General features: G+C 55.7%; 2 protein-coding genes across 7 annotated transcripts; both read right to left on the reverse strand.

Moving 5' to 3' along the window:
* Positions 1–1501: 1501 nt before the first annotated feature.
* On the reverse strand, positions 1502–5528 carry REEP4 (receptor accessory protein 4). 3 transcript variants are annotated; one of them, NM_001034533.2, is given in 8 exon segments: positions 1507–1990; positions 2087–2241; positions 2394–2529; positions 2932–3045; positions 3463–3583; positions 3672–3748; positions 4128–4200; positions 5036–5505. In NM_001034533.2, coding segments are annotated over 8 exon segments (774 nt in total). In that variant the 5' UTR covers positions 5068–5505; the 3' UTR covers positions 1507–1924.
* A 4371-nt stretch (positions 5529–9899) lies between these two features.
* LGI3 (leucine rich repeat LGI family member 3) lies at positions 9900–18157 on the reverse strand. Of its 4 annotated transcripts, none has more exons than XM_024996246.2 (9): positions 17516–18157; positions 16621–16692; positions 15770–15841; positions 15381–15452; positions 15205–15276; positions 13781–13950; positions 13484–13648; positions 12264–12584; positions 9900–11360 (listed from the first exon to the last, which is right to left on the reverse strand). In XM_024996246.2, the coding sequence occupies exons 1-9, from the start codon at positions 17719–17721 to the stop codon at positions 10750–10752; spliced, it is 1761 nt and encodes a 586-aa protein (XP_024852014.1). In that variant the 5' UTR covers positions 17722–18157; the 3' UTR covers positions 9900–10749. The 4 variants fall into 4 exon arrangements, 3 of the variants coding, with proteins under 3 accessions (XP_024852014.1, XP_024852016.1, XP_024852015.1); XR_003036074.2 differs by having other exon boundaries at positions 11271–11360; positions 11519–12584; XM_024996248.2 differs by having other exon boundaries at positions 9900–12584.
* Between the last annotated feature and the right edge of the window lie 226 nt (positions 18158–18383).

Genomic DNA, 18383 nt, shown 5'->3' on the forward strand with positions numbered 1-18383 from the left:
GTCAGGAAGATTTGAGGAAATCACCTCTTTAAAATGTACAAGGTCCAGGACACAATCAATGTTTCATCTCTGCTAGTTTCCTTCTCCTTTTCTCCCTGGCAAGAAACTTTCTCATTTACTCTAGTTCTGCACAGTGGTTAAGAATCCTGACTCTGGAGTCAGACTACCTGGTTTTCAAGCTCAATTCTGCCACTTACTAGCTGTGTGACCTCAGGCAAATAACTTGCCCTCTCAGTCTCTGTTTTCCCTTTTGTGAAATGGAGATTATAATAATAGTAAGTGCTTTGTAAAGGTTGTTGTGAGGAATAAATTAATACACGTTGGGGGCTCAGAGCAGCCCCTGCTGGGGCAGCCATGGTCTAGATGCTAGCTATCAGTAGACTTTGCACCCCAAGTTTCTTGACACATGCCTGGTACCTGGCAGATGCTCAATAAAGATTTTTTGAATGAATAAATGAAGAGATAAGGCAACCCCATGATGCAAGGGAACACCAAGATAGGAAATCACTGAACACCAATCTGTGAGGAGCTAAACCACCCAGCAGATTAAGTACCTCTCCCGAATAAACCCGGATAATCCCCACACCAAGAGTTAATCCACACTCCTCAGGTCACTCTGGGTGACTACCCCATATCCCCTCTTCCCACCTGACACTCTCCCCCATCTCTCGACTTAATCAAAGGTGGGAAAGGACAGCAGGCATATGGGTGGGAGAAGGGAGAAGCCCTAGAACACTACAATAAGGCCAGGGCAGGAGAGGGCAGGGCTGGGCACTGGCTGCCCCAGGGATTAAAGGATGAAGTGGAGCCAGCAGACAGCCTGGGTCTCGGAAGAGATTCGAGGATGGGGCAGGCTGAGGACCAATGACCACAAGCAGCAGGGAGGGCCTTTGGAGGCAGGGCCAGGGTTCTTGTATCATCCCTCCAGCCAGCCAGCGGCCAGGCCCCTGCAGGGGCAAGGCTCTGCTCAGCCTCCAAGCCCCGCCCTCCTTGACCTGGAAGCTGAGGGCAAACCAGATTCTGGCAGCTGCTGCCCTCTCATGGCCACTCCATAGAGGTGCAATGTTCCGTCCGTCAACCTGAAGGTTTGCAGACCCAGACACCCCTGGAGGTGCCCAGAGGCCTGGCAGGCCCTTGGAGGAAATCGGCCTCCCCAGGCCTAATCTGCGCATAGCTCAAGCTAATCCCCTGTGAGATTATCGTGCTACCTGAGGTCCACACCTTCACTCCCACTGTTTTCTACTTCCCACGAAGGCCTGCTTCCACCTCCTCCTGACTGCTTTGTTAGACTGTCCCCTTCCAGGGCTGTCCCCCAACTCTCCTATCTCTGAGGTCCCCAGGAGCTTTCCATGACAGTATTTTCCACACCACAACTATCTGTCAATGGCCATCTGGCCCTGTGGTCTCAGGCCTTTCAGCACTGGTCCTAGGCCCTGACTGGCCTGTGGCGGGCTGTTTAATAACATGTGCTGTGAGGACAAGGACTACAAACCAGAAGAGATGGAGCACTTTTATGAATTTATTTATCAAAACTTCCACAAACCTAGCCTCATTCACCAACACAAACCGTACAATCAGCAACCTCCCCAACCCCCCACACACACAGGCCTTGGAAAAGGCTGTCAAGTACTTTAAAGGACAGGAAGGAAGTAACACAGCTGGGTGACCTTTGGGTTTCATTTTCCAGGGGTCTGGGGAGGGCTCTGGTCCCACATCTGGGAAGGTAGAGGGACGAGGAAGGCAATAAATAGAACCGTAAGCCCAGCCTGCTTTGGTACATCGTGGGTGCGGCCCTGCATGTGGCCAGGAACCGTCAGCAAGAGCCAGGAGGGCCAGGAGGGCTGCTGGTACAGCCAGAGGTCCCTAGGAAGGGCCCCAGCGCCCCGCAGGGCAGGAGGTAAGACCCGGCCTGGCTCCGCAGACCCTAGCTGTCCATGTCTGAGGGTGCGGTCTTTTTTCTTGTCCGAACCTTCAGGGAGCGTGAGGTGCCCTGTTGGGGGAGAGAAGGCAGGCACATTGTGAACAGTCGGGGCTGCGGCGGCGGTAAGGACAGCCCCCCCTCCCTCGTGCCTGCCTCACCACCGACCTCCCGGGCCAGAGGCTTCCTCTTGATCACACGCAGGCTCTGGCTGCGGCCCAGCGGCTTCTCTCGGGGCCGGGCTGGTGGCTGGGGGACCACTTCCGTGTCGGACCAACACTCATTATCAGTGTCACTGTCTCGCAAGCCCCCTGCCCGGTACCCTGTGTGGAGGAGAAGGAGCCAGGAGGCAAAGCTAGGCATTGACACAGTCTGAGGGCTGGGGGCAGGCTGAGCCAGGCTTTCCTCCAGCCCCAGGGGAGGAAGCCATTCCTCTCTCTGGGGGGCACTGTTTCGGGTCCCTCTGCCCACTCACCGATAGGTGGCCTGCGGTGGGGTACCTGGTCCTCCAGGTAGAGGGGATCCTGGTAGGTGGGGGCAGGGCCATCGGGGATGGTACGCAGGTCCTGCATGGAGAAGCTCCGCAGCTTCCCGGCCAGTGCACCCTGACTCTGCAAGGGAGCAGGAGCCGCTGCACCACCTGATGGAGGGGGCAGGGCTTCAGGCAGAAGGGGCCTCAGGCAGGGGAGCTGCCCAGGGAAATAAAGGCTGACCTGAGAGCAATCCCTGGGGCACAGGCCCAAAGGCAACATGGCAACCCTTCTAGTCCTGTGCCGGGGCGCCAACAGCAAGGTTGGGCCCAGAGACAAGGAGCCGCGGCTACAGTCAATGTTAGAGCGAGAAAGTCTGAACTTCAGCTCCATGCTCCCGCCAACACCCCAACCTGTCACCTCTCACCCTGGCTCCCTGGAATGGACAGCTGCTATCCCTTGGCTCCCTGACTGAGAGCTGGACCTGCCCAAAGGGCCCTGGAGATGGGGGTAGGGCTGTTGGAAGGCTGGGGCCCAGGGCACCTTGGTAGCAGCCTGCACAGCAGCAGAGGCGGCAATGTTGAGGCCCCGCTTCCCAAAGCTGAGCACTGTCTCGTAGCTGCGCTCCTTGGCTTGCACGATGTAGGTGTCGATTTCCTGCAGATGGTATGTTGGGGAGGAAAGCTCAGGCGGACCGCCCGGGTCACTCCTGTACGGACCCGGAGAAACCACTGGGAGTCACGGCTCCTGGTCCACCCCATCCACAGAGCAAAGGGCTCCCCACCCACTCACCCATTCTTCCACCTCAATGATCCACCACGCTCCAGGCTCCCCACACCATCCCCAAACCAGCTTCCAGATGGTGTTTTACACCCTCCAAAGATCATTCACCTGTGTACCCATTTGATTAGCCCAGAAGAGGAAGAAGGCAAGGCTCTGTCAAGGTCCCACAGTTCAACAGCAGCAGGACTGGGATTAGAGCCCAGATGTTCCCCAGCGTCTCAAGCCCCAAATCCAGGGCTCCTCCCCTTGCACCCACCCCTACACTGCCCACCCTGCCTCCCCCTGGGGTACCTTCTCATGGCGAGACAAGGATGGGTGGACAAACTTTCGGTAAAGCATGCTGGCCCCCCTGGTGTAGGGCGAAAGCAGCCACAGCACAAACGCCATCTTGATCTCGTAGTAGAAAGGGAACCTGTGAGAGCAGAGGGGCAAGGTCCACCAGGGAGCCAGGCTAGGGAGAGCCAGCCCCTCCCCGCAGCCCACAGAACTGGTGCCCGTACCAGGAAATAAAGATGTCTGTGAAGGTCTCCACCGCCATGAAGAGTGCAAAGACGATCCAGTACATCATCCATCGGACCTGGATAGGGTGGGGTGGGGGGAGAGGTCAGAAGCCAGAAGCTGAACCGGCAATACCAACTCCCCTGTCCTGGGCTGACCCAGTCCATAGATTCCAGAAAGCCCTTCCCACTGCATTCCCCTGGCACTTGGCTGGCCTTACAAAATTGCCTCTGAGAAACTGCCACTCATTCCTGTACCCACCCTCAATCAGCTTCACCCACAAGATCTTACAAAGAACCTCAACAGCCCACCCTCCACCCACGCCCATGCTGCTTCAGGATATACCACCAGATTATACCCCTGAAAAAGAGGGAGCCCAGCTTGGACCCCACATACCTCGCCAAATCCTACCACACCCCTCACATGAGCTGAGCCCTCCTGCCCATCCCCACACTCACATATTCACGAATGTTCTTGGTCTTCACAGCCTTGTAGGAAGCATAAGCTGGGTACAGCATCCCAAACACCAGCCTGAAGAGCAGCCCCCAAAACAGAGGAGAAGTGTGAGGGGCACCATTCCCCACACCCCTGCCAGGTGGCTGCCTCCCCCCCCACCCAGGTTCAAGGCAGCAGTACCTGCCCTGTTCTTCCCGCTTGGCTTGCACAACCTGTGCCTGAGTCAGTGCCCTGGAGGCCACCTCCCTACCCTGCTGTTTACAAACACCCCAAGCCTGCTCAGGCCTGCAAAAGTGGCCCATGGGTGCATGATGCAGGGAGAGCACAAGGTGGGTGGGAAGCAGGCTTCGGAGCTGTGAGAACACCAGGCTGATTCCACCAGGCTGATTCCTCCCCTGGACGTGTCATCAGGCGCAGGGCCATCAGATCCGGCAGTGCCAGGTGGCAGACAGAGATATTTCAGCCAGGTGCTGGAGTACCCAAAGGTGACAAGTAGGATTGAGTGGGGAGGCTGAGGCCAGGGTGGTGAGTCACGTGAATGACTACTCAGTTGGGAAGCGCCCACAACGTGCCACATCTTGTGTCTGCCAAGGGGCTGCTGGCCGGCCTGTGGTCCTCTCTCTCCCACGCACCTGCCTGCAATGCCTGTCTGACTGCAAGGGGTTTCGCCTGGCCGTCAGCCAAGTAGGCTTGAGGGTGGGGGTACCAGCACGCGCTCCCCCCCCCCCCCCGCCCCCCGCATGCCTTGTGCAGGTCCACAAATCCGTTAACCCTTGCAGTGAATGTTGGAAGGAGGGGAAAGGTGTAAGGGAGCTCAGAAAGCCCCCTTTCCACCTGACATTCCCAGTTTCCGCCACAGGGGCAGGTTGAAACCCAGGGACAGAGGGAGTATTAGAACGGCCATACTCACACCACCAGGCGACAGATCATCCACGACACCATTCTGCAGCCTTGGGAAGGAAGGGAGATCCCTCCAGGAAGACGCCCAGAGGGACGCTCACGCCACGGTGGAGGTGTAGGAACCACAGGGGCGCTAGGCTTGCCCCTTTGTGGAGGCGAAGCCCGCCGCTCACTAACTCCGCGGTGCGGAAAGCCTGAGGAAAGGGGAGATGAGCGGGCCGGGGCAGGCAGGACCGACTCGGGAGCCGGTACCCGCCAGCGCGCTCTTCCGCCCCGCCGAGCAGCTCTGACAGTTACAGCTCTGACCCGCACTTCCTGCTCCGGAGAACGAAGCGTTCGGCCCTTGCCAGGGGCGCTGCAGGTCCCGGGCCAGGGGTGGCTGGTCTCAACCTGCGCTCGTGCGGGTCCCCGGGATCTCAGTGCGCCGGGCCACCGGCACCGGCTTCGGGGCGGAGTTTGCAACTCACTTGAAAGTTGCACGGAACTGGGCGCTGCCCAACCCCAGGTCTCCGGCGCGGGGCGCAGGCGCAGAGAGGCTCCGGAGGGGGCGGGGCGAGGTCAGGGAGGCGAGAGGCCTGCCCCTTAAAGTGGCGATGCTCAGCCGTCTCGCGGCTGGGGCCCGTAGGTTGGCTGCTAAATCACTTCAGTCGTGTCCGACTCTGTGCGACGCCATAGACGGCAGCCCACCAGGGTCCCCCGTCCCTGGGATTCTCCAGGCAAGAACACTGGAGTGGGTTGCCATTTCCTTCTCCAATGCATGAAAGTGAAAAGTGAAAGTGAAGTCGCTCAGTCGTGTCCGACTCTTAGCGACCCCCTGGACTGCAGCCCACCAGGCTCCTCCGTCCATGGGATTTTCCAGGCAAGAGTACTGGAGTGGGGTGCCATTGCCTTCTCCACCATAGGTTGGAGTAGCCCTCGAAATGGGAAATGTGGAGGTGGGAAGCGGAAACAAAAAGGTGGGGCCGGGGGAGGAAGAAACTAAGGAAATTCGGAGACTTGACTTTCCGGGGATCTTTATTGGCTCCCGTCTTTTACCTCGTTTTCCCGCCCTCTGTAAGATGGGAATGGGAGTGAGATGGGTGGAGGTCCCGGGTTAGAGGCTCCGTCGAGAACTAAAGGAGGTTTGGCTGAGCGCCAGCAAATCTGGCTCTTAAAAGCACTAGGCCAGGAGATGGGTAAGCGCTTCAAAGATGCTGAGGTGACCTAGACAGAAAGCGGAGAGGACTCGGAGGAGAGGGAATCTGAGGGACTCATCACCTCCATCCCAACTCATCCTGAAGGGTGGGCTGCAGGAGTTGACTTCTCCCACGTCCCTGGGCAGGCAGATTTGAGAGATTCTGGGTGAAGTCCTCAGTCCATCTTCCCCCAAAGTTTGAAATGCCACCTATTTTTGTGAGTCAAGAGCACAGATATCCCTGAGAGCTTTAGTATCAAGAATCGCCACTTTGTAGTGCATTTTTGAGCTCAAGGCTTGAACTTTACAAGACCCCTTTTTACCATTTAGGAAGTAGGCTCAGTGGTGGAAAGTAACTTGCTCAAGGGCACCTGATGGTGTTTGCCGGTGGACTATAAACAAATGTTTGGCTCAGCCTTCTTTTGAGGGCAGCTCTAAGAAGGGACAGGTAATGGGAAAGCTCCTCTAGGAGGAAGGTATGTATCTGGAAGAAGGTGGGAGGCTAAAAGAGAAAATTTGCAACATTGTAACATATATATTAGTATATATGTCACTTGACTGAGTGATATATATATATATATATATATATATAAGTGGTAGTCACTCAGTCATATCCCCCTCTTTGTGACCCCATGGACTGTAGCCACCAGACTCCTCTTTCCATGGAATTCAGGAAAGAATACTGGAGTGGGTAGCCATTCTCTTCTCCAGGGGATCTTCTTGATCGAGGGATTGAACCCAGGTCTCCCTCATTGCCAGCAGATTCTTTACCATCTGAGCCACCAGGGAAGCCATATATCTATTTCAATAAAAATTATTTTTGAAAAAACAAAAGGCAATCTTTGCTGCTTCTACAGCGTTGCAGGTGGGGTTACATTCTTGGTACCTCTTCTGCTAGGTGCCCCATTCCTCCTCCTGGACATGGGGAGCACGTCACCCACCCCCGACCCAGCACAGCCTCTTCACTGCCTCACAGAGCTAAAGTGAGGGTGACAGCGGAGCTGCCCAGAGCTGTGGGGGCAGGAAGCTTGGGCAGTTACTACTTTTTGTTACAGCCATAGTCAACCCTCACCATCTATCAGAAGGATGGAGTAGCTAATGATGGAGGCCAGGGAAAGGAGGCTTCTTGGGAATAAATAAACACTCAGTGATTATACAGTCATAATTATGATCATCAGTTTTATTGGTACTGTTGAGTAGGAGAGCTTGCAGTGAAACTGGCCCACAGGAGAAACTACCCCCAAGGCCCTGATGCCTCCTTCTCTTCGCCCTCACCTGCTCACATTGTTTGGAGCTCCCACCTAGACTGGAGGAACAAGAACCATCCAGGGCTAAGGTGCTGGCAAGAAGGTCCTGACTGCCATGCAACATTGTAACAAAGGTGAAAAATATCCTTGTCTTCTTGGGGTAGAAGGATGTGATTGATCCTCTGGACAGCCAGGAGGAGCAGGTTGGGGAAGTGCACAAAAGGGAAAGGACATTGATTCTTCTGGAAATAAAGCTGCCTGGGCTGACTATGTGCATGTGAACCTCCAGCAGCCTTCAGTACTTGCTGCAGATCTGCCTCTCCTCCCCTACCCTCGATGCCTTCCAGAGTCACCTGACCTCAGCATCACAGGCCTCGCTTTACCCCCATTCACTGGAGAGGAGCTCCCCCGTGCCCACTCTAAGCCAACCCAACTGGGACCATCTCTCAAAGGGAGACTCTTGGTCCCAATGACTGTGCTAGGAAAATGTAAGAGACAATATGCCAGAGGTCTGTGGCTGAAAGCAGAGCTCAGCAGGGAGGGGTGTAAGGCTGACAGCTGAGGGGGGTTACCCACCTGGGCTTTGGCAGAGTGAGTGGACTCTGCCTCTCACGCCCTTTGGTCCTGAGCTGTTGACACAGTCACCCGGTTACACTAGGTTGCTAAGCAGCTCTCTGGACATACAGATGACCTGCCCTTGGCAGGTGACCATGCAGGCATATGGTGGGTTCCAGCCCTGCCTTGTGCAAAAAGCTGGTCATTCAGGAGGGGGAGTGTCTCTCATCCCCAGGAGGTGCCCTGGTGGGGGGTGGGGAGTGACAGTCAGAGTGATGTTTATCTTTCTGCTACTACTGCTGCTGCTGCTAAGTCGCTTCAGTCGTGTCCGACTCTGTGCGACCCCATAGATGGCAGCCCACCAGGCTCCCCCGTCCCTGGGATTCTCCAGGCAAGAACACTGGAGTGGGTTGCCATTTCCTTCTCCAACGCATGAAAGTGAAAAAATAAAGTGAAGTCGCTCAGTCGTGTCCGACTCCTAGCGACCCCATGGACTGCAGCCCACCAGGCCCCTCCATCCATGGGATTTTTCAGGCAAGAGTACTAGAGTGGGTTGCCATTGCCTTCTCCGGTTTATCTTTCTACTGGGTGACAAAATGCCAACATGTCTAGAAGACTCAACCCACTTTCCCTGGCAACCTCTCCCCTGGCACAGGATGAGACCCCATTTGAAAAAGTAGGACAGGCATTCCCAGGACAGTGTGGCTGGGGGACCCGAGAGGTACCTGCTAAGCCAAGAGCACGTGAATGTGGTTTCAGAAGGTGGAAACCCAGACATATCATCTATGAGGTTCCCTGTTGTGAGAAGTGGGCATCTGAGGCTAACGGTAAGATGTAGGGTACAGGGGCTCTGTGAAGATAGAGAAGGACAGGGAAGCCTGGCGTGCTGCAGTCCATGGGGTCACAAAGAGTCGGGCATGACCTAATGACTAAACAACAACAGGGGCTCTGAGACTGAAGATGGGTAGAATCCTAATCCATAGAAAGCAGGTCTCCTCAAAGATCAGCCTTCTCCCTGCCATTAAACAGTCTTCTGTGAGACACTTGGGTATCTCATAGAGTCCTACAACCAAAAAAGTCTTAGCTTTGTGCCAGACACACGATTCTAAGCGTCATACACACATTGTTGTTGTTCAGTAGCTCAGTTGTGTCCGACTCTTTGCGGCCCCATAGACTGCAGCATGCCAGGCTTCTCTGTCCTTCACCATATCCCAGAGTTTGCTCAAACTCATATCCATTGAGTCACGGATGCAATCCAACCATCTCGTCCTCTGCCACCCTCTTCTCCGTTTGCCTTTGATCTTTCCCAGCATCAGGGTCTTTTCCAATGAGTTGGCTCTTCACATCAGGTGGCCAAAGTATTGGAGCTTTAGCTTCAGCATCAGTCCTTTCAATGAATATTCAGGGTTGATTTCCTTTAGGATTGACTGGTTTAATCTCCTTGCTGCCCAAGGGACTCTCAAGAGTCTTCTCCAGCACCACAATTCAAAAGCATCAATTCTTTGTTGCTTAACTTTCTTTATGGTCCAACTCTCACATCGGTACAAGACTACTGGAAAAACCATCGTTTTGACTATATGGACCTTTGTCGGCAAAGTGATGGCTCTGCTTTTTAATATGCTGTCTCGGTTTGTCATAGCTTTCCTTCCAAGGAACAAGCATCTTCTAATTTCATGGCTGGAGTCACCATCCACAGTGATTTTGGAGCCCAAGAAAATAAAATGTCACTGTTTCCATACATACATCAACATATTATAAATCTAATGCATTCAAATCTCACACTAACCCTGTCAGGTAGGTAGCATGGTTAGCCACATTTTTTAGATGAGGAAACTGAGATTCAGATAGGTGAAGGAACATGCTTGAGACCTCCCAGCTAGTAAGTGGCACAATCAGGATCAGGCAAAGTAGGTTTTATTATCTACTTTACAGAAAGAGACGCTCAGCTGGGGGAAATCAGTCCACTTGCTTGACATCTCACACCAGGTCTGAGGGTGGCAGCCATGATGCATGTTTGTCCAGCAGAGGGGGATGGAGAGGAGACCAACCACTGAGCTGGTCCTTAGCCCTATTGGTTGGACTTGACCTGACCGAGGGACAGACAATGGGCCCCAAGACTGTGATCTCCAGGAAGGAACACTTGGCCGTGAGTCAGCCCCAGGTGATCGAGACTAGTCATACTGGCCCAGCAGCTGAGTGTCATCAGCGTGAACTCCTGACCCCAGCACCAGCTGACCCTGGGATGCTTACTCCTTCCTTAGAGGGAGGGGAGCAGGGAGGAAGGGGGTCTGACATCTGATGCTGGCCCCCTCTAAGCATCAGGGACAGAAAACACAGCTTTGTTCTTAAGGAAATAGGAGCTGCAGATCATCGTCATTGATACCTGAGAGCCGTCAGTGGGGTGGGGATTTTTATTTGAAACAAGTGAATCAGATCATTGCCCCCAAGTGCCTCTGGGCATCTTGCTACCTGGGGGTCCTCACACCATCTGGGCACAGGGAAGAGCCTCCCCACCCTGTGCCTCCCCCACCAGTTCTGCATCTCAGAGCCTTCTATTCCCAGTGTACAGCAGAGGGCAGCAGAAGCTTGGCTGTCAGGAGCCGCTTCCTCTGGACCCTCCTTCCCTCTCTCCCCACTCCAAGACTCAGCTTGCACTGAAAGGCAGTGCTTTTGGGGTGTGTCTCTGTGGTTCAGAGGGGTGCCAGGGCCCCCAGGGTGCTCTCCACTCCTGGCACCTGCCCAGATACCTCAGGTGCTTGGCCAGCCCTTGGACACACTCAAAGGAGCCCATACAGCACAGGGTCCATGTCCCAAAGGTAGGGCTGAACCCAGAGGGTGGTCAGAGGCAGGGGCAGCTACAGGAAAGAAAAGCAGAAGGCCTTTACCTGGGTGGTCTCCTGTCCCCCAGTGAACCAGATTCAGGGTGAGAGAAGGAAACTCCAGTGGGAACAGAGACAGCGCTGGGAAGAAGTCAGGGTCAGCTGTTGTTGTTATTGCTTCAGGCGGAGGGGTTTTGCCCCCCAGGAAGTCCGGCTGGTACCCAGAGGCTGGTACCACCATTCCCATCATTATCAGCCATGGGGTGGGCACACCAGGGGGTGAGTGGAGGAGGACCGGTACTATGAGCCCCTCCAGGAAGACAGGCAAGGTCACAGAGGAGACCCCCTTCAGGCAGCACTGAAGCTGTACATGTGCACACAGAGATGGGCGTGTAGACAGATGTGTGTGCATGTCACTGAAGAAGGGTGTCCAAGTCCACATGTGCCTGCGGAGGGCGCGTGGCGTGGGAGAGTGTGCCCGGCAGCAGGAAGGATGTGGCCACGGGCTGCAATGCGGAGCACGAGCAGGTAAACAGACACCTGGAGCACCAACAGGAAAGACCAGAGGGTAAGGATAAGCCAAAGAGCAGGAGGGAGCAGTTCAGCCTCCCTCCCTCCCAGGACCCCTCCCCAGGCCAGAGCACGTGGAAGGCAGCAGAGCGAGGGCGGCTGCGGGCGGGGTCAACAGGCGTCCATACGTGGGAGGGCACTGGGCGCTGGGTTGCCAGGTGCGCGCACAAGTCTTCATGCTGATTCCAGTGAAGATGAAGGGGCATCCCTGGGCTATAGTTCATGGTGCGGCCCGTGCTCAATGGGGTGTGTACACGTGAGAGACGTGTCATGGATGGGCTGTGTGTGTCTTCCCACAAGCGCATATGTGGCTCACCTGGAGGCTCCCACCCAGCCTCCGGTGTTGCCCGAGGAACCCCGAGGCCCCCAAAGCCCCCTAGGCACTGAGGTCCACCACCACATGTCGGTACACCAGAGTCTGTCCCTTGAAGCTGGGCGCCAGGAGCAGCTGGGCATCCCCAGCTGGCATGTAGCAGAAAGCCCGGGGGGCCTGCACTGCCAGCTCTTGGAACCGCACAAACTTCTGCCGTCCCTCATCCCACTGGTAGATCTGCGTGAAGGAGAAGTCGCTGCCTAGTGCCAGGTAGCGGCGGCCGCCCACCAGGAAGGGTTGCAGGGCCAGCGAGCCCCGGGAGGGCAGGGCCTGCACCTCGGAGAAGCGGGCACCCTCCCAGCGCAGGATCTTGGAGTCACCAATGTAACGGCTGAGGCACAGGTAGCTATCGCGGCCTGCACGGAAGTGTTTCACTGCCTGGGCATCAGGCACCTGGGTCACCTCACCCTGAGCCACAAACTGCTTCTGGGTGCGACTCCACTGATAGATGACGGGAGCCTGCGAACTGCTGGACACGATCAGACGTGGCTTTCCCTCACCATCCACGAATTCCAGGTCGGTGTCACGGTGCCAGGGGTGCAGGGCCTGGTGGGAGTAGAAGCCGTTCTGGTGCCAGCGGTAGAGGCTGGTGGCACCCGCCTTGGAGCTGTCGGCCACAGCGAAGTACCAGTCGCCGTCGATGCGGAAGGCCTCAAGGTCGTTGGGCTTGCGCACACGCTGAGGGTCAATGTCCTGCAGCTTGGTGAAGCGCGTGGTGTTGGGGTCCCAGTGGTAAATGTAAGAGCCCCCAAACAGCTGGGCCACCACCACATACAGCTGGCTGTCCACCACCATCGGCTTGCAGTGCACTGCAGAGGGGGCTGCGGGTGGAGGGGAGTGGTGTTAGGGGCCCCCCACGCCACACCCTCAGAAAAGAGGGTTGGGCCCTCCGAATAAGGCTCTCTGCTACAGCATTCTCTCCCTGCTGAATGTCCATCGTGTGCTCAATGCTTTCTAATTGTCTCACAGCTAAGAATCCATCTCACCATCACCCTCCCTTTGCCTTTGACTCCAGAGTTCCAATATAAGCTTACACTGAGCACAAAATAGGTGTTGCTAGATATTGACCAACTGAATAACCATCATGTCAGTTTATTGTGTACAAAGGCTCAGTGGTAAAGAATCACCTGCCAATGCAGGAGACACAGGTTCTATCTTTAATCCAGGAAGATCCCACAGGCTTTGGAGCAACTAACCCACTGCACCACAGCTATTAAGACTGTGCTCTAGAGCCTGGGAGCCGCAACTACTGAGCCTACCCATGCTGACCCCATCCGGGCCACACCTGCTGAAGTCTGCGTGCTCTAGAGTCTGTGCTCCACAGTAAGAGAAGCCGCTGCAATGAGAAGCCCATGCAGCAACGAAGACCCAGCACAGCCAAAATTTAAATATAAATAAATAAGTAAATATATATATATATATATATGTATGATTCAGCTTAGGCATCCCCTCTATCAGGAAACCTTCCCTGATTGCCCAGGGTAGGCCTCTCCTTTGGCCCCCAGAGCATTGTGGTCATATCTTCCTCCTGGCACCTATGTATTACGTGGATGTTATCTGTGTATGTATCAACCTCCCCCCTCGCCAAAAACTAGAAAAGTTCCTCTTGTGGACAGAGACCATGTCTCATCTATCCTTCTACCTGTAGGAACTCAAGGAAGAGAAACAACAGAGCCCACCCCACCCTCAGGGCCACCACTGCCAGGCCAGGCCTAGATACCTGGGATTCTATCATAGTCTCGAAGCTGCCTTTCAACATAGTCCCACTTGAGGATGGTGCAAGCGCTGGCTCCTGGCTGGGCCAGAGCCAGATAGAGATCGCTGGAGTAGAGGAAGGGCTCGGCTGACACTGCTGGGAAGGACAGCGTCTGGTACAACACGAAATCTGCAGGGATGAGGGGTTAGGGGTTAGGGTTAGGTTAGGGAGAAGGGTTAGGGCTACTCGACTGGCAAGGCAGGGCACAGGGAGCATCCCAGGGGAGACCCAGCCTGATGGCCAAGGTCGGGCATCTCCTACCTGTGGTGATGCAGTCGAACTCACGCAGCGGTAGATCCTGCACCTTGTGCTCTTGGAAACGGGGTGGGCTGGCGCAGTAGATGGGCGCCACCGTGGTGTTGGTGTGTGCCAGCCACTCCACCAGCCACTTCACCTTGCAGTCACAATTGAGCGAGTTGCCCCGCAGGTCCCTGGATCATGAGGGTGATGGAGGAGGCACAGAGAGGGGCAGGCTCTCAGCTGCTCTGCCCACCCACGCCCTCTAGGTTTTCAGTAGATGTTGGCAAGGCTGCTGCTGGTTTGCTCACGTGGCATCTTTGTGCCGGTCAGAGAATGGTCCCCCACGGGGTGGGCTCAGCCCTGCAGACACGTGCTTGACCAGGAGAGTACAGGCTGAGTTTCAGCCCCTACTTGCCTCCTTGGCCAGGTGCCTTTTCCTGTGTAAGACTTCCACATCTATCTGTTTCATCCCCGTTCCTCCAAACCTTCCTCAGTCTGGGGCTTTTGTTTTCTTGTAGAAATACTGATCAATGACTGTGGCTATGCTACTGGACTTTAACACAGATTCAAATCAAACATATGTTCTAAAAGCACATATTCAAAAAGTACATCGTAGGAGGGAGGCTCAAGACAGAGAGGTGAAGTGAAGTGAGGTCGCTCAGTCGTGTCCGACTCTTTGCAACCCCATGGACTGTAGCCTATCAGGCTCTTCCGTCCATGGGATTTTCCAGGCAAGAGTGCTGGAGTGGATTGCCATTTCCTTCTCCAGGGGATCTTCCCAACCCAGGAATCGAACCCTGGTCTCCCACATTGCAGGCAGACACTTTACCGTCTGAGCCACCAGGGAAGTCCCAAGACGGAGAAGACATACGTATACTGATTGGTTTCCCAGGGGTTGCTAGTGGTAAAAAAACCCCTCTGCCTATGCAGAAGACGTAAGAGATGAGGGTTTGATCCCTGGGTGGGGAAGATACACTGGAGGAGGGCATGGCAACCCACTCCAGCATTCTTGCCCGGAGAATCCTATGGACAGAGGAGCACGGCGGGCTACAATTCATAGGGTGGCAGAGTCAGACACGACTGAAGCAACTTGGCATGCACAGAGCTGATTTTCGTTGCTGTACAGCAGAAACCAACACAACGTTTTAAAGAAATTATCCTCCATTTAAAAATAGATTAAAAAATAAAATACTTACCAAATTGGAAAAAATATACACATAATGTCTTGCATGCATTTTAAGAGGGTCCACAAATGCCTTGAAGAACCTCAACTTGAAAGGCTACCAATCTCTGTATAAATCAACCTAGCCTTCTCCCCCGCCCAAACCTAAACCCTCCCAGGCTGTCAAGACCTTATGGTCTTCCAATTCTGGCTCCCACACTGCTCCCTCCAGGGCCACGCCCCTTTGTGCCATTGTCAACAAAAAGTAGGACTCAGGCCTTACAAGTCACTCAGGATGTCCAGGGGCCGAAAGATGTCTCTAGGCAGTGTCTGCAGGTTATTGTTGGCCAGTGAGCTGAAAGAGAGACCTCTGGGTCACCTACCTGAAGGTCATGCCCAAGGCCAAAGGCCACAGGAGACAGGGGGCTTTGGGCCAGTGTATGAGCGTGATGTACTCACAGGTGTGTCAAAGACTTGAGTCCTCGGAAGGTAAACTTGGATAATGCCCAGATGTCATTGTTCTCAATGAAGCTGGAGAAAACAAGAACTTATTTCAGCTGCCATTCAGCATCCCAGACCACTTCCCCCAACCCCAGCTGCTTCCCTATGGCCCTTCTAGATTCCATCCCATGACCCTAAGGCAGGCTTTCATTCTGAATCTGGACATGAAGCCTGTGGTGACAGGCATTCAGGTGGGATGGTTTACGCAGAGGGATGGATGAAACGACCTTCTGCTCGGGCCCTGCAGTCAGAGGATTCAAGGGCTCTCTTCCCACCTCACCCCCAGCCCTCCCCTCTCCATCTCTGTTCTCAGCCCTCCTCCCAATTCCCCTTTCCTTCCCACGCACAGATACTGCAGGTGTGACAGTCCTGTGAAGGCATTGTCTCCAATCAGTGTAAACTTGTTGGAATTGAGTAACCTGCAGAGACAAAGGCGGATTAGCGTTTCCAAGGGCACTCCTGCTGTGCCAGCTCCCAGCCAGTTGCCTCACCCCCAAGCCATGCCTCCCACCCTGGGGACCCTAGCAGAGGGTCCTGGAGCAGCCTGGGTGGCAAGTCCAGGCGGGAATCTGCTCTGGTCCCAGAAGCTCCCAGGGCCCCCATTTGCTCCTAGGGTATATCTCTCCTGTCAAGTTGGGTCCTTCCCCACAGCTCTGCCTCCCACCCTCACCCAGCTCACTCCAGTTCGTCTCAGACCGATGGCAACTTTGAGGATAACCACGTTTATCTTTTCTTGTGACTGGGGCTTCAAGCATAAATAGCTCCCTTTGGAATTCCAGACCCTCCTGTCTTCCCTCCCTTTCAGCTCCAGGCTCTCTCTTCAAACCCTGATCCTTGGGGTCACTTGTCTCTAAGGTGACCTCTCTCACCTGCACTGTCCACCCTCTGGCTCCAGCCCGAACTATCACACCCAGTTCTTTGGGGTCTCCAGAGGACACAAGTCCATTCCTAACTGGGCCCCAAATATCCTCGTTCTTTGCTTTTGTGTGCAACCTGGACCTTCCTTCCCCAAACTGCTGCTCTCTGCGCCCCTCTGGACTCTGCACTGCTTCACTATTTGTGGCTTTCCCATTGGAGCAAGAGTAAGGGACACGTGCACCTTGACCTCCACAGGCAACTTAGGATCACTCTCCTCTCCCCTCCCCCTAGTCTTCCCTTCCCCTTCCGACCCTGCCCTTCAGCGAGGCCCTGTCCATACAGGAACTGCAGCAGTGGAAGGTGGGAAAACGCTCCATCCTGGATTTCGGAGAAGGCAGCATTCACCAGCGTCCTGCAGGGGACATCTGAGGGTCAGTAACCAAGGGGAGAATACAAGACTGTGCTGGGATGGCATGAAGTGGACAGGGCAATGTCTTCTGTATACACTCGCCTTGGAAACTCCCCATGTCACCTGGCTCCACCCCCCTCCCCCTCAACCTGAGGCTATCTTTCCCTTCTCACAAGCTCATTATCATCCTCCACTACTGACTCCCTGAGCACCAAGGCCAAAAGAAGATTCCATTACCCATACCTGCTTCATCATCCAAACACCCACAGTGTGCTGGGTGCTGTTGAGGGATGGAGCACTGGGATGGGGTGGTGGATTAGCATCTTGCCCTCAGGGACCAACCACACAGCCTATCTAGTCCCTTAGGCTGCTTGCTGCAAGTGATAGGCTGGCTGGCCCCGAGCAGAGCGCTGGCGAGACCAGTGGCAGGCGTCCACCAGGGCCAGGGCACGGTAGGGGTGTATCTCCCTTCCACCCTTCCCCCTGCTGCCACCTTCCCCCTCCAAGAGGCCTTCTGTCCTTGGTATGACATCAAAGGCAGGGGCCCCCATGCTCATGTAAACAACCCCCTCCCTCCAAGTCCAGTGCCCGCACACAGTAGGTCTCATTAATGCTGATGGTGGTGATGATTCATTCTTGGCCATAAACACTCGCTTTTCCAGCCATGGCTGCTTTCCCCAGCATGACTGCAGAACTCCCAGCCAGGCTGGAGCCCTCCTGGTCCTCACACTCTGTAGAGAGGGAGCAAGGGTTCTCCCCAGAGCAGGGTTTTTGCCTTCTTCTTTCCAGCCCCCCACCCAACCACACCCCAGTCCAGAGCACTCACAGAGAGATGACCTCGGAGGGCAGGTTCCTGGGCACTGCCTTAGAGTCCACGCAGAAGGCAGTGTCCCTAGTGCAGGAGCAACTCGGGGGACAGGGGGGCGTCTTGGGGGGTCTCTTGGCGCCGACTTGCAGCATTAGGCAGAGGCCCAGGGTAGACAGCGCCAGGAGCCGGAGCCCTGAGACCCGCCTGGCCTGCAGCCCCGCCATGCTGCCTGCGAGCTCGCGGCCCCCGCCCCACCGCTCCCGGCCACCCCGTGCGGGCGCTCCCGAGCAGCCGCTGTGACAGCTAGGGTCCCCCTGGCTGTCCTCTGCAGAGCTACTCCTCCGGCCCTCGGGCGCCGGCGGCCGTCCCCGCCCCTGCTCGCTCCCGCGAGCCGAGCACTCGGAGAGATGCAGAGATGCGCGGATCCGGGGGCCGAGCCGAGGGCTGACAGGTTGGGAGGACGCGGACTGCGGCGGGCGGCGGGGGCGCGCAGGGCGGAGCGGGGGAGTCCCCGGTGTGGGGAGGGGAGTAGCCACAGAAAGGAGTGGTTGCGCCCCGGTCGGCCGCTGCGCTCCCTGCAGGCGGTCTCCGGGGCCATCTGCTCACCGGCCTGGCACCCAAAGCGGCTGGGCGCGAGGGTGTGTGTGTGTGTGTGTGTGTGTGTGCGTGCGCGCGCGCGCGCGCAAGATCTCCTTGTGCAACCTTCACACGTGCACACTTGTCTCTGCACGGACATATATTTCCCCGGGGCAGGCATTGCTACGCTTTGAATCTATGTGCCTCTGTGCTTCTATCTTGGCCCTCAGCGTCCTGTGAGCAGAGTTCGTGGCATGCCATGTGTCATAAGTGACGTGCGTTTATCTGTTCACATCTCCGAAGGCTCGTC

This window comes from Bos taurus, chromosome 8 (assembly GCF_002263795.3).
Source record: "Bos taurus isolate L1 Dominette 01449 registration number 42190680 breed Hereford chromosome 8, ARS-UCD2.0, whole genome shotgun sequence".
Classification (NCBI taxonomy): domain Eukaryota; kingdom Metazoa; phylum Chordata; class Mammalia; order Artiodactyla; family Bovidae; genus Bos; species Bos taurus.

Bases quoted from the DNA above. Each gene is read 5' to 3' on its own strand.
- REEP4 (XM_015472583.3), bottom strand. From the start codon at position 5,067: ATGGTGTCGTGGATGATCTGTCGCCTGGTGGT. The intron at 3,584-3,671 runs GTACGGGCACCA...CTGCTCTCACAG, and splicing joins ACAGACATCTTTATTTCCTG to GTTCCCTTTCTACTACGAGA. The intron at 1,991-2,393 runs GTGAGTGGGCAG...CTCCCCCAACAG, and splicing joins CCACCGCAGGCCACCTATCG to GGCACCTCACGCTCCCTGAA.
- LGI3 (XM_024996246.2), bottom strand. From the start codon at position 17,721: ATGGCGGGGCTGCAGGCCAGGCGGGTCTCAGGGCTCCGGCTCCTGGCG. The intron at 16,693-17,515 runs GTGAGTGCTCTG...TGTCCCCTGCAG, and splicing joins CCCTCCGAGGTCATCTCTCT to GACGCTGGTGAATGCTGCCT. The intron at 12,585-13,483 runs GTATCTAGGCCT...CTCCACCCGCAG, and splicing joins AGACTATGATAGAATCCCAG to CCCCCTCTGCAGTGCACTGC.